The sequence below is a fragment of the Corythoichthys intestinalis genome, chromosome 9 (genome assembly GCF_030265065.1).
Source record: "Corythoichthys intestinalis isolate RoL2023-P3 chromosome 9, ASM3026506v1, whole genome shotgun sequence".
Taxonomy (NCBI): Eukaryota; Metazoa; Chordata; class Actinopteri; order Syngnathiformes; family Syngnathidae; genus Corythoichthys; species Corythoichthys intestinalis.
The window spans coordinates 12,767,109-12,792,063 of NC_080403.1; the positions used below are offsets into that span (position 1 = coordinate 12,767,109).

Genomic DNA, 24,955 nt, shown 5'->3' on the forward strand with positions numbered 1-24,955 from the left:
TCGGTCCAGATTTGCAAATGAAGGTGCTGGTATCTGACACAACAAAATAAGACACCAAAAAAATTTCCAAATAATTCAAATTTATTTATTTTTGAATAACAAAATAATGCACAAATACAAATAATATAAAACTTTGCAATATAAAAGTACAAAAGTATAAAACCATTTTTCACACATGCGTCATAGTGTTCAGTATGAGCTGATATATGCATTTAAATATTCATTTAGACTGTAAAAACCTAATGCACCTTCCTGGCTTTAATGTGCACCAACAAGTCTCCTTTCGGTTGGAGCATCCCAAATCCATAACGGCTTGTGTTTATTTCCGGCATCTGAGCATTTGTGTCACACAATTCCAAATCCATATTCAACATCAAGTACGCAAACCTGAATAGGAGAAGAAGAAAAGATACAAAGTTGGCTCTCGAATCTAATAATGTGAAGCTTCGATGTACGATACCAATTCCAGGACACTCACTGTCTGATAGTATTGATGGCAAACTGCTTTCCCACACAGCCATTGGTACCTGCGCCCCACGGCATGGTGTAATATTTCAGCCTTCTGCCTCCTTTGTAAAAATCTCTTTTTGTGGTTCCGTCTTTATTCAGGAAGCGGTCAAACTGGAACTTCTGCAAACACATTTTGGAGCTGTGACGTGTTGGATTTGTTTACACAAATCCCCTTCACTGTGCGCGTCAGTAAAGTTTTAAAGTGACCTTGCGATGTCCTTCCCACGCCAATTAGCAGTGATTTGGTTTCATTGCCAGGATAATCCCGCAGAGCCGCGTAGCTGACCTCTTATTGGCAAGAAAAAACACATTCCAATTTGTGTGGGAGTTCACCCCAACCCCCTTGTGCTAAATATGCTTCACTGGTCCAAAAACACATTTACGTGTTACCTGTCTACATGTGGTTTGTTATTCATCAATTCACATTTTTTAAACCAATCTTCCATCATCCAATTTGCATTTTTTGTACTTATTTCATACCATTGAGGTAGCACCAAAGCTTTTTCAATTAATCTTAAGAAGATACATCGTTACTGTCCTCAACACTGCGTGAAAGGTTTGGCGATACAGTGGGCCTTCATATATTTGTAGTTCGCGACCTTCTGGTTTTTTGGCAGATTGGAAAAAAAAAAAAAAAAGTTCTTAAAAATAGTTGTATAAAATGGAAATATTTAAAAAAAAAAAATTAAATATGTTTGTCTTGTTTTTTCCCTCTTTATGAAAGACTTTCAGGGAGTTATGGGGGGGGTCTCACTTGATTCGGCATGAACTAAATGCATGTATTAAATGCAAATTGCCGGTGTTTTGCAGTGGCGGACACGACTGACTGCGCATGTGTTCTGACTAGTGAGAAAACAAGAAGCTGAACACCAGCAAGTGTGGGTGATGCGCTAAAGGGGGTCTGACATTTGTTTCTTTGCTAAAGCTGGGCTTATTTATAAGTATGTCAATCAAAAGATAAATCCAGTACCAAGGATGGTTTGGCACATTCCCAAACGGGGATGTGATCAACTGACACTATCTTTGAGCTCTACTAGTCATTCGGAATTAATGTATTGGGGACCTTGGTTTTAGAGGATGATGCAAACGTCTTCTTTTCATCAGACAGTCTTCGCTTGTTGAGCACTACGGCAATCTGAAAATATTTATTGTTGAAGAGTTGAAGTTCTGAGGATTTAGACAATTTGAATTTAAGCAAAACCTCTAAATTATCAAACATTTGGCAAAAATAGCTTTTGATTAATTTGCCAGTTAATTAGCTGAATAGGATGTGCTGATTACAGGTATTACAACGTTCCTACGCTGACTGCGTAACCCGGATTTCCGCGTAAATCAGAATTAACCCCTTAAGTACCCCTACAAAATAACAATCAAAAAGTCCAAAATTATTGTATTTTGTTTAATGACTGAGGATACACTGCCCTCTGTTGCCAGCGTTGGGTCTGGTTGGACTTTGACTGAGTAGCAGACTCAGACACCTGACATGGATAAAGGATAGCTGCGCTCTCGTTTGGCCCTCATACAGTGGGGCAAATAAGTATTTACTCAACCACCAATTGTGCATGTTCTCCTACTTGAAAAGATTAGAGAGGCCTGTAATTGTCAAATGGGTCAAACTCAACCATGAGACACAGAATGTGAAAAAAAAAAAACAGAAAATCACATTGTTTGATTTGGAAAGAATTTATTTCCAAATTAGAGTGGAAAATAAGTATTTGGTCACCGACAAACAAGCAAGATTTCCGGCTGTCAAAGGGGTCAAACTTCTTCTAGCGAGGTCTAACGAGGCTCCACTCGTTACCTGTATTAATGGCAACTGTTTTAACTCATTATTGGTATAAAGACACCTGTCCACAAGCTCAGTCAGTCACACTCCAGACTCCACTATGGCCAAGACCAAAGAGCTGTTGAAGGACACCAGAGACAAAATTGTAGACCTGTACCAGGCTGGGAAGACTGAATCTGCAATAGGTAAAACGCTTGGTGTAAAAAAAAAAATCAACTGTGGGAGCAATTATTAGAAAACGGAAGACATACAAGACCACTGATAATCTCCCTCGATCTGGGGCTCCATGCAAGATCTCACCCCGTGGCGTCAAAATGATAACAAGAACGGTGAGCACAAATCCAAGAACCACACGGGGGGACCTAGGGAATGACCTACAGAGAGCTGGGACCACAGTAACAAAGGCTACTATCAGTAACACAATGCGCCGCCAGGGACTCAGATCCTGCACTGCCAGACGTGTCCCCCTGCTGAAGCCAGTACACGTCCAGGCCCGTCTGCGGTTCGCTAGAGAGCATTTGGATGATCCAGAAGAGGACTGGGAGAATGTGTTATGGTCAGATGAAACCAAAATAGAACTTTTTGGTAGAAACACAGGTTCTCGTGTTTGGAGGAGAAAGAATACTGAATTGCATCCGAAAAACAACATACCCACTGTGAAGCATGGGGTTGGAAACATCATGCTTTGGGGCTGATTTTCTGCAAAGGGACCAGGATGACTGATCTGTGTAAAGGAAAGAATGAATGGGGCCATGTATTGAGAGATTTTGAGTGAAAATCTCCTTCCATCAGCAAGGGCATTGAAGATGAGACGTGGCTGGGTTTTTCAGCATGATAATGATCCCAAACACACAGCCAGAGCAACAAAGGAGTGGCTTCGTAAGAAGCATTTCAAGGTCCTGGAGTGGCCTAGCCAGTCTCCAGATCTCAACCCCATAGAAAATCTGTGGAGGGAGCTGAAAGTCCGTGTTGCCCAACGACAGTCCCAAAACATCACTGCTCTAGAGGAGATCTGCATGGAGGAATGGGCCAAAATACCAGCAACAGTGTGTGACAAGCTTGTGAAGAGTTACAGAAAATGTTTGGCCTCCGTTATTTCCAACAAAAGGGTACATAACAAAGTATTGAGATGAACCTTTGGTATTGACCAAATACTTATTTTCCACCATGATTTGCAAATAAATTCTTTAAAAATCAAACAATGTCATTTTCTGCCCCCCCCCCACATTCTGTCTCTCATAGTTGAGGTTTACCTATGTTGACAATTACAGGCCTCTTTAATATTTTCAAGTGGGAGAACTTGCACAATTAGTGGTTGACTAAATACTTATTTGCCCCACTATAGAGCTGTATGTTTTTTTCAGCTCATATATGTTTGAGTTAGAAATGTCAGCTGTGTGGGATCATTTCACCTTAAAGGACGACAAAGACGAAAAGGGAGAGAGCAACATTTGCCACAATAAAGTCAAGCGTAGTGGTAAAGCTGTAAGAAGTTTTAATACAACCAACCTAATCAAGCATTTAGCGAAATACCACCACAAACAATATGAGGAGTATGTTAAGAAAACCGAAGACAAAAAGAAAGGTCCAACGCAACTAACACTGGCAGAAACTTTTGCTATGCGTGACAAACTGGCACTCGACAGTCCCAAAGCCCAGGGAATAACAAGAGTCATTGCCGAAGAATTCATTCTGGATGATGAGCCATTATCTCACGTGAGTAGAGACGCACCATTCAACACGCGATTCGGCTGTGGAAGATTCGAGAACGATTCACAAACATCCAAATTCCGATTATTGAAATATGTCAAGTAAAGTGGAACTAATACACAGCGTGGTCTTCGGGACGCAATGAGAAACTGACCGCATTGCGTCCCGAAAGTAAACATAACTTATCTTAGACCTGGGTAATGCCAATGCTCAACTCACGGCTTTAGCTCAACTCATGCCGCTGGATAAAAAACACAAGAATACCTGACTGCTGCTGACAGCCGCTACAAACTACGTCAACGTCGTTTTACTGGAGATAATAGATATCATATGTATATAGAACCAGATGCTACATGACAGACTCGACTGCGTTAGCAACATTGAAGTATTGAAAACCAGATGCGTTAGTAAACAGCCACCATCTTAAAGCAGAAGACTTCCCTAGTAGGCTGTTGTGAACCTTCCAAGCGAACCTAATTTACTTTTTATTTAAAATACTCCTAAATCGGCAAAATCTTGAGTTGAATCTATCTTCAAAACAGTTTTAAAACTTTCACATGTCGAAAGTAGACAGAAGGGAAATTATGGAATAACGGGAGCAAATTTAACAACTTTAACAGTTGATTCGCAAAATTAAATGAATTGAATGTAGTTTAAGGCTGCTGATACAGAATGGGCACTTGAGTATTTTATGTACTGTTTTAAAATGTCAACTTGATACTGAAATAGTCGTTTATTTAAGCCTGAGAGGCTTTTTATACAATTTTTGTAACTAATGCACGAAACATTAAAAGCATCGAATAGCTTGGGGGATTTGTGGGATTTTCCACTGAGGTTGTTGATGTGTTTAGCTTTTTTAAGACTGTTTACAATATTATTTGCACATTTTAATGACTGACTATACCATTTCTGTTTGTTATTTATAATGTTTTGTGTTTGTCACTGAATAAACAGGTAAGTTTCTTGTTACCAACCGTTGTGTGTTATTCAAACTCACCTAATTCAGCTGGCTAGTTGTTATCAAGAGTACTAAAACCTTTTTCAACATGAGTCTGACAACTGAGTAAGGAGACTAAATAACTTTAAACTTTAACACATGCTCAGATAGGTCGGTATCGGTATCGGCCGGTATCGGTATCGGATCGGAAGTGCAAAACAATATCGGTATCGGATCGGAAGTGCAAAAACCTGGATCGGGACATCCCTAGTTTGAGTATGCATTTGTAATTAAGTTTACAGCTACAGTTTGTGGAGTTACATGTGAGCGGTTTGCTATGAGAATTGTAAATATGTTAGCATTCGTAGCATTTAAGCTAGCGGACTTTTGTTAAGGCAAATTAGAATAACTGAATCTAATTTTCATATTGCTCAGACTAGATGGACGTTTGAACACCGATTGTTTTGTGTCAAGTGTTTTATTGTTAAAATGCGTGTCATTTTGAACATAAGCGTACATATGTGTGTTATGGTGTTACAGATTGTCAAAAGTGAAGGAAGTAAAAAGTTTCAAAAATCCAAATTGCCTTGTTTGTTGTCTGTAAACCTGAACAACTTCAAGTTAATTGAGGACAGGACATGTCATATTAATAAAGTAAAAAAATAGAATACTGTGAAGGTACTTCAACTTATCCTAAATAGGGGCACAGGTGTGTTGATGCCTATCTCAGCTAATTAAAATCTATATTAGAAAACCTTTTTATGGATATGTCACAGAGTAAGACTCTCACCTGTGGATCTGGGTAAATCTCAGGGTCCATTTGAGGGCTAGTGAATGGGAACAAGCACACCCGGTCTCCTTTCCGTAGATGGTACTCTTGACCATTAGCCATTTGAATGGTCTTCTCCTGCACTACCTCTCTGGTGATGAAAGGGGCAGCAGTGAGTCTGAGGGTCTCTTCCAAGGCACTATCTGGGAAGCACATAAATGAGGGACCATTGTAATACATGTACATGATGATATCTCACTATTACCGTATATCATATCCTTTAACAGGGAAACATCTAAGGTAAGGAGAAGTAATTGGTTACATTAGTTTTACTACCGCGCTGTAGGAGTGTACTTTAAAAATAATTTTAGATCACTTGATCAATAGCAAATTTTAATGTCAGACATCCATCACTAAACACGGCCAGTTGGAACTTTCAACCCACCGAAGACCGGGGTGTTTCCACGAGAGTGGAGCAGGGAAGCACCTGATGTCTCAATCTGGGAAATTTGTTTGAACTCATTCCTCACGGCAGTCAGTGCTTCAGGATTTGTCAACAAGAATCCCAATAGCCAAAAGGCAGCAGGACCGACGTTGCCCTGCGAGCAAACAAGAAGAGGACAGTGATCACGTTGTCCTTTTTGTCTCACTCTGCTGTTGCATGGCGACAGCATAGATGTTTGGCAAAAGCAAATACGAATACAATGCGACATGCAACAATGGAAGGGAAAAAAAATATTTGATCAAAACAGCTCACTAAAAAACAGCTTGTCAACAGCTTGATGAAAGCCTCATCTCTTATTTTGATTTTGTTAAGTTTAGAAAGGTTTTTAGAGAGCCAGAAAGGTCAGTCGAAACCTGAGGTTGCCTAACAGCTGTTGGCACAGCACAGTGATGATGATGTGATAAAAAATAGTTCAGATATTGTGGTGAGAATGTACTTGTTACAAGATCATAGTTAATGTTAACCCTTTAATGCCTGCAATATGAAGCAATTGTCAGAGAATCACAAAATTTGAAAAATAAGGTCTTAATGAAACCTTTTTTCAAATAATATCTAGTATCCACAGTATAACCCTTGCTAAATCTTGTTTTTTTTCCTCATGGAACCTGCAGATGCATGACTTGCATCCATTATTATTATTTTTTTGAGGAAAGATATTTCAAAATTCTGAATTAGTCTCAAAATCATGAAATTCTAAGTGTATCAAATGTGTTACGTTTGGCAAGAAGGGGTTAAAACCTGATTTTAGTGTGTCGGAATACAGTATGTTCAATAGTCAAATGAGTCTACAGTTTGGGGCACTTCAAAAGATATTATTGCATGGTTTTGGGGAACCTCAGAAGATAACGCAATCATTAAGCAGATTTGAATAGCCCAAACATTAAAAAAAAAATAAAAAATAAAAAAAAAACACTGGAGAAGGAACTACACTGTAAATTTATTATGTCTTAATCAGATTATTTTTCTTAAATGTAGTCAAATAATTTTCTCCATCTTGTTTTGAGTGTTAAAGAATAGTTAACAGATATATTCATGCATTAGATTATACAATTTACTTTTTAAGTAAATGTTACCAAACCTAAAAGTTGGTAATTTTTCCTTTAAATCAAGAACGATTCACTTTCAAATAATGTTTTGAACAATATCTATTCTTGAATTCAGAACTTTCTGATAAACAAGCTTTTTTTTTAAGATTAAATAAACTAAATTATTGCTTAAAAAAGGTATCTTAAAGGGATCCTCGGACTAAAAGACTTGTAGGCTCTAATAAGCCACAATTGTTCTCTTTTACTAAAATATTATTACATTCATTACGTTTATCACAGGCTGGAGGTGATGACAGGGTTGGCCTGGACTGGGAGAAAATCTGTGCCAACTAGCAAGCGAAGCTAGTATGACGACCGTCATGATTTTGTCACATTCTGCTTCTGGTCAGATTGTTTTGTTACAGAGATGTGGGATGAGTTCCTAAGGTCGTGCCTGCATCCAATTCCAGTTCATCAGCAGAGTCTTGAAACCGATCAGAGGCGGCTTGTATTGACTTGCTGCAATATGACAGTTTGTATATCCCTTCGTTGTTAGTGGTATCATTGCCTTGTTTTTTCAGTTTGTTTGCCTCTCACCGCACTTTTCTCTTGTTATTGATCTCAACCTACTCTCAAGGACCCTTTTTGTGTTTCGCTTTTCCTGATTGCGTGTTTTTTTTGTGTGTTCAACAAACCGTTTTACGCAATCATTATGTTCTAGTTGTCACCTTGTTGTCTGAAGTGAGCTGTGGTTTTTTTAAAATTCCGTGGTCAAGCCAGCCGCAATTTCTTTTCAGTTGGGTTTCCCTTTCAGGTTTTACCACACAGATAGACAGCGCATGTGGGTTGCAATTGCTTTATAATGAAAATTACGACTCTGATGTCATGCGGAAGTATAGTCCAAGTCCTGTTGTCTAAGTGCTTGTCGTTTGCTCGGGAAACACCGGTTCGAATCCCGCTGAAGACTTTCATTTAATTGCTTTTGGTGCTGGCTTTTGTGAAATATCAACAGTGCTGTCCTGCTCATCACTTTTCCGCTTGGGTTCAAATTGGAAGGGCAGAACCGACAATATGTTTATATAGCTAACAAGTGAGACTGTGGAAGTACGGCAGCGCTGCCCAGTGACGTAACCGCATTGTGTCGTCAACATGAATGACAACCTACTAGTTAAACAAATTTTTCAAATTTGAATAAACTGAAAAAATTAAGAGGGGTTTGCATATCAATTTAATATACCTCATACTAACATTTATATTTTAAGAACTACAATTCTTTCAGTCCGTGGTTCCCCTCTAAGCTTATTTTCAGCTATTTTTCTTATTTCAAGAAATCTAAGTGAGCAATATTTACTTGAGGCAATTTCACTTATTTCTAGAAGATTTACACTACAAAACAACGGAATTTAACTAGTTTCAAGGAGGTATGTTTTTGCAGTGTTGTCTTGTCTCAATCTTTTTAAATATTGGGATTTGGAGAAGATTTTGAAATTGGTTCGACATGTTTTGTTTTGATAAAAATGTGTTTTTCAAAAGGAAACATTCAAATTTGAAATATTCAAAATATAATACAAGGGAAAAGTTGTTTTTTTTCACGATAGTCATATTCATCATGTCCTAGTGTAAGTCATAATAATTGTTTTAAGAAATAAGACAGTGATTCTCATTTCAAATTCCTTTTTAAGGAATTAAAACTGCATGACAAATACATTATTTCTGTCGTATAAATAGTCTATATAACTAAAATAACATGTTTTAATGAATGCTTAGGTCGCTCAAGTGTGACTCAGCGCCACTTCAAAGTTGTGATTCAAAAGTTGGAAATAAAACAAAGGCGACGAGTGCTGAACAAAATGATGAGTAAGCCGCCTGTAGGGCGAAGATGACATCTGATCAACACGTTGAATACAAAGAGGGCCTCCAGCAGGGCTGTAGGCTAGATGGAATGAGTCGGAATGGAGTTCAGATGAATGTGAGTGGAACTTTTAGCCAAAGCGGCACACATCTCACTCAAGCTTGATTATATTTTTTGAGTTGCATCGTACTTTAAACATTAAAAATGCATTATTAACGATTTGGGGATAATTATGACAGTCAAATCCATTTTGGTCGCTAGCCTAAAAAAGCAAGTTACAATATGTTTTGTAGATAAAAGACATAGGGAGAGTAGGGCAGTTACATAAACAGTACAAATATTTAGTTTTTTTTATCCAAGCATATTTTTACTTAGGTCTCTTTTTTTGTATATTTATACAGATTTTGTGAGCAAATAACATTTTTGTAGTTACCTAGTTTTGCCAAATCATCGTGATTTTTCTGTTATACATATATATTAGTATATACACATTTTAGAGTGTATAGTTTTTTTTTTTTTAACTTATTCAAGTATAGGGGTTGAATCAGTACTCGTTTACCACTCTTCTTTTTATATAACCATCTTTACTTGAAGACATGAGTATTAATAGTTACCACCTCAGCATCAAAGTAGAAAGTGAACAGTACCCTCCTGTGGAGAGAAGCCGAGTACTGCAGTTCAAGTTCAATCAAGTTCATCTGATTAGACAAAAGTTCTCTTGGAAGTTGCTTTATCTCAAGCAGACTTTTCATGCTCCTTTAGTACGTAAACAGCAGACAAGCAGCTGCCTCCTGACGTCACGCTCACCTGGGTGGCCCACAGTTGCAGCAATATCGCCCGCCTTTGCATCTCTTCGTCCGCTCCCTCTTCCTGCAGAAGTCGCCGATAGGCGTGAATCCACGCGCTTGAACCAGAGTCCGCCGTCTGACCCAATGGGGCTAAAAGTTCCCACAACCTGTGACGAGCATTCTGGGCAGTCTTCTTCTCCTCTGTTTAGGGGAAAAATGAAAACACTTCCAATCAAAGATTGCGGGTCACAGATGTCTTGAATATCAGCAAAAGAATAAGAAGAGGGATGTCAGAAGGGTAAAGGTGTGAGGAAAGATATGACAGTAAGGCCTGTGTAATAATTTTATGACTGTGAAATAATATTATAACTGACATAATCCTGTGAAGCCGAAACAATGACACAGCACGGGGGAGTAACAGTACATGTCGAGCTGTAAGAATGTAAATTACACCAGACAGTAAGTTCAAATCTTACAAAAACGTTCATTCATTTCAGTATAGTTTTAAAGTATATACACATTTATTTATTGTATTTACTCTAGAGCTGTCAAAATTATCGCGTTAACGGGCGGTAATTAATTTTTTAAATTAATCACGTTAAAATATTTGACGCAATTAACGCACATGCCCCGATCAAACAGATTAAAATGACAGTACAGTGTAATGTCCGCTTGTTACTTGTTTTTTGGTGTTTGGTGCCCTCTGCTGGTGCTTGGGTCCAACTGATTTTATGGGTTAATACCATGAGTGAGCATGGTGTAATTATTGACATCAACAATGACGAGGTACTAGTTTATTTTTTGATTGAAAATTTTACAAATTTTAATAAAACGAAAACATTAAGAGGGGTTTTGATATAAAATTTCTATAACTTGTACTAACATTTATCTTTTAAGAACTACGTCTTTCTATCCATGGATCGCTTTAAGAGAATGTTAATAATGTTAATGTTATCTTGTTGATTTATTGTTATAATAAACAAATACAGTACTTATGTACCGTATGTTGAATGTATATATCCCTCTTGTGTCTTATCTTTCCATTCCAACAATAATTTACAGAAAAATATGACATTTTATAGATGGTTTGAATTGCGATTAATTACGATTAATTAATTTTTAAGCTGTAATTCATTCATTCATTCATTTTCCATTAACTCGATTAAAAATTTTAATCTTTTGACAGCCGTAATTCATTCCTTTAACTACTGAAATAAATTAAGCTTCCCGTGATATTCTTATTAACTAGAATGTACTTGTGCATATGAATACTGAATATTGTAATAATGTTACATTGGATGGATTTCAAATTTTTTTTTCAGCGACTGTTGATTTCCTTTATCCTCAATGTGCTTTCATGCGAGTATTAAAAAAACCCCCCAAAAAACCCCAATGTTTTTGTCATACAGGTTTCTTTTACGGTATCGCGGATGAGAAATCAGCACAGCAGATAGCAGTGTGCTCAGTAAACAACATGACATCAAAGACGCAGGACAGCTTGAGAAAACTTGCCCGTGCGTACAACAAAGAAAACGGCTCTCTGTCATAACCCACAATATCATCTGGACTGCGCTTTGTTTTCTTCCCATTCTGTTGTACTGTTCACACAGCAGGAGTCTTTGTTTATATGTTTTTGTTGTAGTGATCCATGACAAAATGCATTTTTTTGGTTTGTTTTTTTTTAAACCACGTATTTTTAGATGACGGTAATTCATTTAATATACAGCGATGCCTTGTGAAACGTGAACATAGCTACGAGTTTGTTTTTCCCATCGCTTGCATCCAGAGCGTCAGGAAAAAAAAAAAATGGTGGCAACTGAAGTGGCAGATAACACATTTATATTATATTTATTTTTCTAGGCTACTTCATTAGACAACTAAAAAACTACATTTGGAAGCATGATTACACAATTGCATACACACATTAAATTAGCAGCATCACCTTGGTTATTGTGATATTAAAATTGGTATCACGAAAAGGAATTTCTTGCATTGATCTCATTTGATTGTGCAAGTGTTCCGTCTGCTGGGTGTAGTTTAGCATTTATTGTACAATAGATCCAATGGGTAGAGTCGCTATGGGAACCACTAAATAAGTGCAGCGGTAATGTCAAAGAAGCAGAATAGAGGTTGGTGGTGAGTAAGCGCACTATGACTCATATGATAAAGTGGAGCAAAAGACATGTGCAGTGCTTAATTGTCATGGGCCAGTTAATGAGTCATCACCTGGCTTTAGTGTTTTTCTTGCCAACTTGGTTAGAAGGTTGTCAAACTTGCGGTACTCATCATAGACGCTTGAAGGATTGGAGCTGTTATTATTTTGTTCCCCACCAAAGAGCGTCAGGTAACCTGCCCTGCACATAAATGAGTGGAAACATGTAAATATCTTGTGCGGATGATGCCATTAACTTCAGGTATTTTTCCACCCACTCCACTCCACTCCACTCCACACAATGCGTTTACACACACAGGGTGTCCCAATGTTTGCACATCTGGACATGTTCCAGATGCCTTGCTGCCTGACATCACACACCTCGTGTTTGCCTTCTTATCTTTTCTCACCAAAGTTCATGCAGGTGAGCGGAAAAGAGTCATAAAAATACTCAAGTGTGGGGTCACATCCTAAGTTAATCTGTTTACAAACAAATACAAGCTGGAATACAAGCAGCTCAATTCCATGTTTACATGACTGATTTTTGTGGGGAAATCTGCGTGCATACGGAGACAAAAATGTGCATGAAACTTCCAATTTGCCAACAGTAGTATGCATGCCTAGTGTGTTGGTGGAAGCACAACCAAAACTTGATCCCTGTGTGTAACCCTACTGCTTAGCTAACTTTTTCTGCTCTAAATTACTGTGTGTGATGAGCATGGACAATTGTCCACAATTGACTGCTATGTGGCATTAACTGCTGCTAGGGCAAATTGAAGTTACACCAATTCATGTTATTCTTTTCATGAACTGGCTCGTGATCGTGACATGACTTCCTTCATCCCATTCAATGGCAAAGATTTATTGAATCATTACAGTCTCCTGCTGTTCTGAAGTATGGGAGACAGATGGCACCAAAACTCAGTTTTGTATGTTCAGCCATTTAGACCATAATGACAGGGTGGCGTCATCGAGATTTCTACGCTGGTAGAACTAGATTTTTGCCTTTTTAGCCCGTTAAAACACCATTCCGTCTAAACAATAAAAACCTCATACAAACGACCACTTACATTTACGGTATATCCATCCATCCATATATTATCTACCGCTTAAACCGATCAGGTCGCAGGCTCAGCAGCTTTAGCAGGGAGGCCCAGACTTCATTCTTCCCAGCCACTTCAACCAACTCCTCTGGCGGGATCCCAAGGCGTTCCCAAGCCACCCGAAAGAGATACTTTCCCCAGCGTGTCCCGTGTCGTCCCCGGGGCCTCCTGCCGGTGGGACATGCCCGGAACACCTCTCCAGGGAGGCATCCAAACCAGATGCCTGAGCCACCTCAGCTGGCTTCTCTCAACGCGGAGTAGGAGCAGCTCAACCCCAAGTCCCTACCTAATGACTGAGCTTCTCACCCTATCTCTAAGGGAGAGCCTGGACATCCTGCGAAGGAAACTCATTTCCACCGCTTGTATCCGGGATTCGGTTCTTTTGGTAACGACCCACAGCTCCTGACCATAGGTGAGGACAGGAACATAAATCGAGAGCTTTGCCTTTTGGCGCAGCTCCTTCACCACAACGGAACAGTGCAGAATTCACATCACCGCAGACGCTGCACCGATCCGCCTGTCGATCTCCTGCTCTCTCCGACCCTCACTCGTGAACAAGACCCCAAGATACTTGAACTTCTCCACCTGTGGCAGAATGTCATCCCCGACCCGGAAAGGGCAGGCCACCCTTTTCCGACTGAAGACCATGGTCTGGTATTTGGAGGTACTGATCCTCATCCCAACCTTCCCACTCGGCTGCAAACCGCTCCAGTGAAAGTTGGAGATCACGGCTTGATGAAGCCATCTCAATATCCACAAAACACATGTATGATGTTGGGCAAACTCCCATTCACTCTAAAGGACCCTGCAGAGAGTAGAGACCTGCTCCACTGTTCCACGGCCGGGACGAAAACCATACTGCTCCTCCTGAATCCGAGATCCGATTTCCAGATGAACTTTCCTCTCCAGCATCCCTGAATAGACTTTACCAGGGGGGGCTGAGGCGTGTAATCCCTCTATAATTAGAATACACCCTCGGGTTCCCCATTCAAAAGGGGACCACCATCCCAGCAAATCGAGTCTGCCAGTCCAGAGGCACTGTCTTCGATGTCCACGCGATGTTGTAGAGGTGTGTCAGCCATGACAGCCCCACAACATCCAGAGCCTTCAGGAACTCCGGGCGGATTTCATTCACCCCTGGGGCCTTGCCACCAAGGAGCTTTTCAACCACCTCAGTGACTTCAACCCCAGATATAGGAGAGCCCACCTCTGAGTCCGCAGAATCTGCTTCCTCAAAGGAAAGAGTGTTGGTGGAATTGAGGAGGTCTTCGAAGTATTCTTCCCACCGACTCACAACATCCCGAGTCGAGGTCAGCAGTACCCCATCTCCACTATACACAGCGTTAATGGTGTACTGCATTCCTCTCCTGAGACGCCAGATGTTGGACCAGAATTTCCTCAAAGCCGTCCGGAAGTCGTTTTCCATGGCCTAGCTGAACTCCTCCCATGTCAGAGTTTCTGCCTCATCAGCCGCCGAAGCTGCATTCCACTTGGCCAGTCGGTACCTGTCAGTTGTCTCTGGAGTCCCAAAGGCCAAAAAGGTCCACCAGTGGGTTTCAGGATTGCTGCCACGACAGGCACCAACCACCTCACGGGCATAGCTCCGATCGGCCGCCTCAGCAATGGAGGCACGGAACATGGCCCACTGAGACTCAATGTCCCCCAGGACAAGGGACAAGTTCTGCCGGAAGTGGGTGCTGAATCTCTATCTGATAGGGAATTCTGCTAGACGACCCCAGCAGACCCTCACAATACGTTTGGGTGTGCCAGGTCTGTTCAGCATTTTCCCACGCCATCGTAGCCAACACACTACGAGGTGGTGATTAGTTGACAGCTCCGCCCCTCTCTTTACCCGAGTGTCCAAAACATGCAGCTGCAAGTCCAACGACACGACTACAAAGTCGATAATCGAACTGCGGCCTAGGTTGTCCTGGTGACAAGTGCACATATGGACACCCCTTTGTCTGAACATAATGTTCTTTATAGACAATCCGTGACGAGCACAGGAGTCCAATAACAGAACACTGCTCGGGTTCTGATTGGGGGGGCTGTTCCTCCCAATCACACACCTCCAGGTCTCACTGTCATTGCCCATGTGAGCGTTGAAGTCCCGTAGCAGAATGAGGGAGTCCCCAGAGGGGACTCTATCCAGCACACCCTCCAAGGACTCCAAAAAGGGCGGGTACTCTGAGCTGCTGTCTTGTGTGTAAGCACATGTCTCCCCACTCGAAGGTGGAGGGAGGCTAGCCTCTTGTCTACTGGGGTAAACCCTAGGGTATTGGCGCCAAGCCGGGCGGCAATAAGTATGCCCACACCTGCTCTGCGCCTCTCACCGTGGGCAACTCCAGAGAGTCCAACCCCTCTCGAGAGGATTGGTAACAGAACCCAAACTGTGTGTAGAGGAGAGTCAGACTACATCTACTCGGAATTTCTCTTGCTCACACACCAGTACGGGCTCCCTGCCCTGCCAGAGAGGTGACACGGTACATTTCTGGCACAATTGAAACATTTATTTAGCTATCTAGCTCTGCATACACCCTGAAAATGTATCTTCCCTTGGAGGACCTCATTGTCAGCTGCAAGTGTACGAACAGCACAGTGAGAAAGCAAAGGAGCATTCAAATTTGGCAGTGTTGTTAACATCACTAATCTACAGTGTGACAATTTTTCAAAAACATTATTTTCCATTTTTGGCAGTGTTGTTAACATCACTAATCTACAGTGTGACAATTTTTCAAAAACATTATTTTCCATTTTAAGGAATTTAGGGTTTTCCCCCTTCATTTTACTCTTGTCATCAAAGGTGTGGGAGGGTGAAAGCGCTTACGTACTTGAAGAGAAGGCTGTACGAAAAGTCGAAGAGTTCCTTCTGTTTCCAGTATTTCTGGTTCAGAGGAATTTCTGCTTTCAGCATGGCCTCCAGGTGTCTGCTCATGGTGTCGTTTAAGGCGGACAAATTCATTCCCAGGAAGTGCCTACGTAGGTGAGATGGAGCAAAGGCAGGTTAACAACTCTGAAAACCTCCTGATTTATGGTGTTGTGAAAAAATGGAATTACTCTGTCAAAATAATGTGACACTACCTATGCCCTACCTACATTTTCTGTCGAATAAAGTAACATTGCAGTTTATTTTTCACATTTCTACACTACTGTAAAAGAAAAGAGTGGCCCCCCTTTTAAAAGACTTAAATAACTGTGTCCACTATCGCGGTTCATTTTCACGGCCCGTTGTATTGCAGATATTTAAGCCTTTCTTTAAAAAAAAAAAAAAACACTAGTGTTGCACCAAAACCGATACTAAAATCGGAAGGGGGCCTGATGCGAGATTATGCGCAACATACTGTATGCCGTTTCGAGATATAGATTCCAACCGCCTGTCGCCCTACACAAGACAGCCCCTTGTTACAATTACACCGCTTTAAAAGAAGAAGCGTTTATCGCCATTCTCAAGATGGCCACAGACTACGAATGCCACCAAAGAGGACCCTAATTACCGACTAAATATATACACTCAAAAAGACCATCTTTGCCCCGGTCAATGGATCCACATGCTAAATAACATAGCACCGGCAGAACACCAGTCAATGGATCCATATTCTAAACAACGTAACGCAACCACACCAAATGAACACATATCCTTGTTTTGCTTCTCTTGTTGTCGTGAATCATTTGAAATTTGTAACGACATTTTTTTTTTAACTTAAGTGGTATACATTATTCAGACTGTTTGTCAAAGTTGGCCCAGCCTTAGTTTACGGGGAGTACAGAGATGTGGCAACCTGGACGAAGACTGGAAACTGGTCTCATGATTGGCTGATGATGAACACGGAAGCAAAACAGGAACACATTTGCAACACGTAAATCGTCCTTTGAAAGTGGAAAATCTCTGGTTAACCATTGAGATCCGTTTTAGAAATATTTCCAAAAACGTGTTTCTTTAATGTCTATGAAAATATTATGGCCATTTTGTGAATAATTGAAGTGCAAATCTTATATCGTGCACCTTTGAATAATAATCCTGCTTTTTGTGTTTAAAATGGCTTTTGAAAAAAGTGATTAAAATTATTGTTCCATGTATTGTATCCTTACTTGCACACACTATGATTAAATACAAATTATTACAAACTTTACTAGTTCATCTTTGCCTGACAGTGTCAGTATCGTTGACAGTGTTGAGCAAAGGTGTTTTTACCGCCAAATGCAGTATAATCTGCATTGCCTTGTTGACCAAAACACTGAACAAAGATGGCAGTGACAGTTGGCCCCTGAGGGTTACATGTGGCCCTTTCTTGGCCCTTTTCAGAAAAATCCTAGAATCGCCACTGCCAGACAAGGGGATTATTTAGTTTTAAATTGGCTTGAAGACATGTCACGATTCTATTGTCTGACAACGCAAGACAGGATCGCCACTCTGAGTTTGTCAATTTCGATACGTGTATCGTTATAGGCTTAGTGTACAGGGAAGTCGAATTTAGAGTATGCACCTTCAGTGTCATACCACGTTGTGTCACGACATGGAGGGCAATACTAATGTCTACTGCAAGAGATACAGTGTGGTTAAGAGCAATTTTGTGGAAAAAAAATTAACATAAATGGTAGCTGAGGTTAGTTGGATTTTGCCGATTTTCAACTGATTTGTGGGGTGATAACTGGGTATTTGTTGCGATTTAAGCACATTCAAAGTGAAACGAGAAGCTCTAAAAATAGATGCACTCAAATGGGAACACACAGCGGGAGTGTTTATAAGAAACAAGATGATTACAAATGGAAATGAAAATGAAAACCTGACATGGCCTCAGGCTCTAGGGTGGGGTAGGTCTAACAAGGATACAAGGACGTACTGTTTCATCAGCGCTTTTGTGTGAGCAGGTTGACGATGCGGCAGGCGCAGTTTAAAGATCCTCTCCATGAGTACATCTGCATAGCGTTGAAAATCCAGCGAATCGCTGTCGCTGATCACACAGTCATATGAGTGAGGATCTAGCAGCACGGTCACATAGCGTCCGACAACAAGCACCTGCACAGAGAACAACTATTCCTTCCTGACCTGCAAAGATGCAATGTAGAATTCTTTAACTCATTAACTGCCATTGACTATGATAGTTGAACCAAATGACAATGGCACTTAAACATGATTATTCAATGTCATCTATCCCAGTTAAAATGGATTTGATGTTCGCCTCTATCAATGGCAATGAATTAGTTAATGACGAAGCTGATGCTTGTTTTTGATCTTGGCGCTGATAACAATCTGGACTGCCCGGAAGAATCGACGTCCACAATTACCTAAAACAATCTAAAATGTGCACATTCCAATAACAGTACACTTTGCGGGTTTTCTGAAGTGTTCCTGAGTCCAAGTAGCAATATCCTATACATAATTATGCCATTTTCAATTCAGTGTTGCCTGAGAGAATTTAGGTCACAGGCATTCACTGTTGGCCTTGGGCATTGCTCTACAGGCCTTGTGAACTTTTCAACCTTTCGCCACATTTAAACCGTCAAACATGAAGATATAAAATTTTAATTTTTTGTTAAGAATCAACAACAATTGGAAGACAATTGTGAAGTGGAACAAAATTTATTGGCCATTTTATACTTTTTTAACAAATAAAAACCTGAAAAATGGGAGTGCAGTATTGTTCAGCCCACTTGCATTAATACTTTGTAGCGCCACCTTTTGCTTCAATTACAGCCGCAAGTTGCTTGGGGTATGTCTATATCAGTTTTGCACATCGAAAGACTGAAATTTTTGCCCATTCTTCCTTTCAAAACAGCTCGAGCACAGTGAGGTTGGATGGAGAGTATTTGTGTCTGCTCACAGATTCTCAATTGGATTCAGATCTGGACTCTGACTTGGCCATTCTAACACCTGGATATGTTTATTTGTGAACCGTTCCATTGTAGATTTGGCTTGGTCTTTTTGATCATTGAACTGTTGGGAGATAAATCTCCATCCCAGTCTCAAGTGTTTTGCAGATTCCAACAGGTTATCTTCCAGAATGGTCCTGCATTTGGCTCCGTTCATCTTCCCATCAATTTTAACCATCTTCCCTGTCCCTGCTCAAGAAAAGCAGGCCCAACATCCATAAGGCTGTCACCACTATGTTTGACAGTGGGGATGGTGTGCTCAGGGTGATGAGCTGTGTTGCTTTTACGCCAAACATATCGTTTTGCATTGTGGCCAAAAAGTTGTTGGTTTCATCTGACCAGAGCACCTTCTTCCACATGTTTGGTCCCAGGTGGCTTGTGGCAAACTTTAAACGAGACTTTATATGGATATTTGAGAAATGGCTTTCTTCTTGACACTCTTCCATAAAGGCCAGATTTGTGCAGTGTACGATTGATTGTTGTCCTATGGACAGACTCTCCTACCTCAGCTGTAGATCTCGGCAGTTCATCCAGAGAGATCATAGGCCTCTTGGCTGCATCTCTGATCAGTCTTCTCCTTGTCTGGGGTGAACGTTTAGAGGGATGGCTGGGTCTTGGTAGATTTGCAGTGGTCTGATGCTCCTTCCATTTCAATGTGATGGCTTGCACAGTGCTCCTTGAGATGTTTAAAGCTTGGGAAATCTTTTTGTATCCAAATCCGGCTTTAAACTTCTCCACAACAGTATCTCGGACCTGCCTGGTGTGTTCCTTGGTTTTCATAATGCTCTCTGCACTTTAAACAGAACCCTGAGACTATCACAGAGCAGGTGCATTTATACGGAGACTTGATTACACACAGTTGTCCAGTGGTCTGATACTCCTTCCATTTCACTATGATTGCTTGTATAGTCCTCCTTGAGATGTTTAAAGCTTGGGAAATCTTTTTGTATCCAAGTCCGACATTAAACTTCTCCACCTTCTCCACCCCGAGACTATCACAGAGCAGGTGCATTTATACAGAGACTTGATTACACACCGATTGATTCTATTTATCATCACCAGTCATTTAGAAGAACCTTGGATCATACAGACATCCTCACTGAACTTCTGGAGTAAGTTTGCTGCAGTCAAAGTAAAGGGGCTGAACAGGGGCGTCGTTTAGGGGTGTAAAGTGATATTGATTCTAAGGGCCCATGCCCTGATGGGGCCCACAAAGAAAATTAGAACATTAGGTAATCATTTGCAAATTTAAATATTATTCATTATAATTTTCATAGGAATAAAACGAAAGGTTTCTTTTTCTTTTGTTTTTGGCGGCCCAAAGTGATAGCTTTTCATGGGTCCCAAAATCCCTAGCAGCGCCCTTGGGCCGAATAATATTGCACTTTTCAGGTTTTTATTTCTTAAAAAAGTATCAACTATTCAATAAATTTCGTTCCACTTCACGATTCCATCCCAAGTGTTGTTGATCCCCCCCCCCCCAAAAAATTAGATCTTTATGTTTAAAACCTGAAATGTGGCAAAAGGATGAAAAGTTCAAGGGGGCTCAATACTTTCATAAGGCTGTACATGCAGAGATTTGTCAAGATTCTCTGATTCTTTTGATGATATTATAAAAAAAAAATAATAATAAAAAAGACAATTAAAAAATTTCAAGTTTTGAACAGTCAAATTTTCTGGTTGTTAAAAATCTCTGAAAACCTCTATTCCATTAAATGGGCTTCTTTGTAGTGCAATAAACTAAATATACATTAGGGTGAAAAGGAATTCCAAATCACTGTCACCATTCCAATTTTACATGACATCCTGGCTTCATTGGAATTAGTTTTGTAGTTTGTATACATTGCGCATATGTACACAACTACCGGTAATTAGGGTTAACAAAGTGCCGGTAATTGAGGTTTATAAAATATTCACCGCAACTTTCATGAAAATACAGTGATGTTATGCATTGCAGCAATTACAAGCAAAATTGAACATTGTTATTAGATATATCATTTACGGTACATTAGACATTACTATATTGTATTGGTCGTGCATGCTCATGTAAAGTGTATTCTGCTGTGATATTAATATAATATTGAGTATGACAAGGGGCAAATTCCTTGTGTTTAACATATAATAATAATAACATACAGTGCCTTGCAAAAGTATTCGGCCCCCTTGAACCTTGCAACCTTTCGCCACATTTCAGGCTTCAAACATAAAGATATAAAATTTTAATTTTTTGTCAAGAATCAACAACAAGTGGGACACAATCGTGAAGTGGAACAACATTTATTGGATAATTTAAACTTTTTTAACAAATAAAAAACTGAAAAGTGGGGCGTGCAATATTATTCGGCCCCCTTGCGTTAATACTTTGTAGCGCCACCTTTTGCTCTAATTACAGCTGCAAGTCGCTTGGGGTATGTTTCTATCAGTTTTGCACATCGAGAGACTGACATTCTTGCCCATTCTTCCTTGCAAAACAGCTCAAGCTCAGTGAGGTTGGATGGAGAGTGTTTGTGAACAGCAGTCTTCGCTCTTTCCACAGATTCTCGATTGGATTCAGGTCTGGACTTTGACTTGGCCATTCTAACACCTGGATACGTTTATTTTTTAACCATTCCATTGTAGATTTGGCTTTATGTTTTGGATCATTGTCCTGTTGGAAGATAAATCTCCGTCCCAGTCTCAGGTCTTGTGCAGATACAAACAGGTTTTCTTCCAGAATGTTCCTGTATTTGGCTGCATCCATCTTCCCGTCAATTTTAACCAACTTCCCTGTCCCTGCTGAAGAAAAGCAGGCCCAAACCATGATGCTGCCACCACCATGTTTGACAGTGGGGATGGTGTGTTCAGGGTGATGAGCTGTGTTGCTTTTACGCCAAACATATCGTTTTGCATTGTGGCCAAAAAGTTCAATTTTGGTTTCATCTGACCAGAGCACCTTCTTCCACATGTTTAGTGTGTCTCCCAGGTGGCTTGTGGCAAACTTTAAACGAGACTTTTTATGGATATCTTTTAGAAATGGCTTTCTTCTTGCCACTCTTCCATAAAGGCCAGATTTGTGCAGTGTACGACTGATTGTTGTCCAATGGACAGACTCCCCCACCTCAGCTGTAGATCTCTGCAGTTCATCCAGAGTGATCATGGGCCTCTTGGCTGCATCTCTGATCAGTTTTCTCCTTGTTTGAGAAGAAAGTTTGGAAGGACGGCCGGGTCTTGGTAGATTTGCAGTGGTCTGATGCTCCTTCCATTTCAATATGATGGCTTGCACAGTGCTCATTGAGATGTTTAAAGCTTGGGAAATCTTTTTGTATCCAAATCCGGCTTTAAACTTCTCCACAACAGTATCTCGGACCTGCCTGGTGTGTTCCTTGGTTTTCATAATGCTCTCTGCACTTTAAACAGAACCCTGAGACTATCAAAGAGCAGGTGCATTTATACGGAGACTTGATTACACACAGGTGTATTCTATTTATCATCATCGGTCATTTAGGACAACATTGGATCATTCAGAGATCCTCACTGAACTTCTGGAGTGAGTTTGCTGCACTGAAAGTAAAGGGGCCGAATAATATTGCACGCCCCACTTTTCAGTTTTTTATTTGTTAAAAAAGTTTAAATTATCCAATAAATGTTGTTCCACTTCACGATTGTGTCCCACTTGTTGTTGATTCTTGACCATAAAATTAAATTTCATATCTTTATGTTTGAAGCCTGAAATGTGGCGAAAGGTTGCAAGATTCAAGGGGGCCGAATACTTTTGCAAGGCACTGTATATAATTCATAGTGCTTTTCATGACACACAAAGACACTTTACAAGAGTATTATGTGAAAAGGAACATGACTGAACATGCGCTTCGAATTTCACGCCCTCAGTGCATCGCAGATTTTTTTTCAATTAAAAAAAAAAAAAAAATGCAGATGAGGTGTCCCGAGCCAATTGCGTAGTGTCACTCTAACTCCCTCCTTCATTCTCCGTGCATTTTGTTCGTCAGGCAGGCAGTGCACGTGTACTGGTGTTGTTTATTAAAGTTAATAATGATTGACAGTTGAAGGTGTATGATCTTGCCAGAATCGCGAACTTCAGAAGCGTCGCATGCGTCAATAATCGTTTAATTGTTAAATAGTTGCTGTGACAACTCCCTGTGTGTCAGTGAGCAGCTCCGAGCGGATTTGAGTAGACTCCCTCAATGAAGCATTTAATAAAGCCAAGCATTTTTCTACTACTACTTTATTCTTGTTACTCTTGTTTTGTTTGCAAGGCTTTAGCCATTTAATAAAAGGCTCCAAAGGCTGCCAAAGTTCACTCTACTCATTTTGCGCTGCCTCTTATCTCTCTATATAGGTAAAACGGCATCATTACAGATTGAGCGCGACAATGAGTGAGAGGGTCATGCAGCGCATGTATTAATTGCATTAAATATTTTAACGTGACACATTAAAAAAAAAAAAAAAAATTACTGCCGTTATCGGGATAAATTTGATAACCCTACCTTAAGCCTAAAGACTCTGGATGAGTGTAACATATTATGTCTGTGACGTTAAATACAATTAGAAAACGATTTAATTAAAATATATATATATTAAAAAAAGGCATGGCCGATATTTTTTTGCCAATTCCGATACTTTGAAAATGACGTGATCGGACCCGATCGATCGGCATCATCAGGACATCTCTAATATATATATTTTTAAGTTATTTTATTAATTACAACTGCATTGATTTATTATTTCCCTAACATACAATGTATAGCCAATTTTCCAAATTCTACACAGTACCATTTTTCTTTCTGAAACTACTAGAGGAACGTTGTATTTTTATTCTTCTGATCAGTATTCAGAATAAACGATCCTAAATCAAAATTTGAATTAAGTATTGTAACTTTACCTGCCCAAACAAAATATCCCATCAAATTCATAGAATTACACATCTAAAAGCTGTTCATTTAGCAGAATAGTTAGACGTGCTTGATGCTCCTTTCTCAGAAAAAGACTCACAGTAAAGATGTCACCATGCTTCTCCTTCATTCGAGTCAAGAACTTGGCCGCATCTTTTCCGAATTCAATTGCGTGGCCCAGCCACGGGATAGCGCCTTTGTCGAGAGGTGGATCACTTTCGCACCTGAAGCACAAAATTCAACCAGAGCGCTGCAACATCACGTAAGAAAGTTAAGATGCTTATTAATTTAGCAATAAACTAACCTTGATCTCTGCGTGAGGAGGAAGTAGAGCAGCACCACTTGGACCAGTAGGAAAGCAGTCCAGATCATCTCGTGTGTGTACTTCCTCGTCCTTGAGGCGTGTGTGTGCTCCGTGCCGAGGGTGGATTTGCTTTAAAAAGGCACTTCCGCCCGCGTTGCGGTGGCCTCATTGTAAAACGTCACAAGTCACGACCATTCCATTGAATTTGACTGAGTCATGCCCAGTAATGAGAATTCATTCGTCAAGTTGTCATGTTCTAATTGTAAATGATTTTTTTATCACATTTGGCATATTATATTCCACACACACCTTGTTAAGCCAAGCCTTCCAGCCCATGGCAACGTCTTCTGACAAGTAACTTAAATGGAATCAATCAATAGTTAAAGTACACACTGAAAAGCTTTGCTCCAAAGTGCCCCATTCATTTTATTCCACATATTGGCCGATTATTATACAGTACATTCCAGTGGCGCCCCCAGGGGGTGGCCAGGGGTGGCCACGGCCACCCCTATAAATTTGTTGGCCGCCCCACTGGCCACCCCGCTTGCCACTAAATCGTAGATTGTTGTAGCATCAGTTATGCATTTCATCCCAAATTCAAATATGCTAGCACCTGTTTTTCCCCAGTAATTATTTTGTTTTGTTAAATGTACACCTTCTGCCTAATATATACATAACCCAATAAAACAAAATTGTTGTGGAACTCAAAATGTTGACTGGACAGTTATGGACTATGCACATTAAATCATTAGTA

At 40.3% G+C, this 24,955-nt stretch overlaps 1 protein-coding gene across 1 annotated transcript; it reads right to left on the reverse strand.

Annotated features, from left to right (window-relative positions):
- Nucleotides 1–63: 63 nt before the first annotated feature.
- On the reverse strand, nt 64–24,445 carry LOC130922230 (prostacyclin synthase-like). The gene is made up of 10 exons (XM_057846857.1): nt 24,202–24,445; nt 23,998–24,121; nt 17,979–18,154; nt 15,969–16,112; nt 12,109–12,236; nt 9,902–10,083; nt 6,158–6,311; nt 5,734–5,915; nt 479–630; nt 64–387 (listed from the first exon to the last, which is right to left on the reverse strand). The coding sequence occupies exons 1-10, from the start codon at nt 24,267–24,269 to the stop codon at nt 240–242; spliced, it is 1,458 nt and encodes a 485-aa protein (XP_057702840.1). The 5' UTR covers nt 24,270–24,445; the 3' UTR covers nt 64–239.
- Between the last annotated feature and the right edge of the window lie 510 nt (nt 24,446–24,955).

Bases quoted from the DNA above. Each gene is read 5' to 3' on its own strand.
- LOC130922230 (XM_057846857.1), bottom strand. From the start codon at position 24,269: ATGATCTGGACTGCTTTCCTACTGGTCCAAGTGGTGCTGCTCTACTTC. The intron at 10,084-12,108 runs GTGATGACTCAT...TCCCCTAAACAG, and splicing joins AAGAAAAACACTAAAGCCAG to AGGAGAAGAAGACTGCCCAG. The intron at 5,916-6,157 runs GTGGGTTGAAAG...TGTGCTTCCCAG, and splicing joins TGGAAACACCCCGGTCTTCG to ATAGTGCCTTGGAAGAGACC.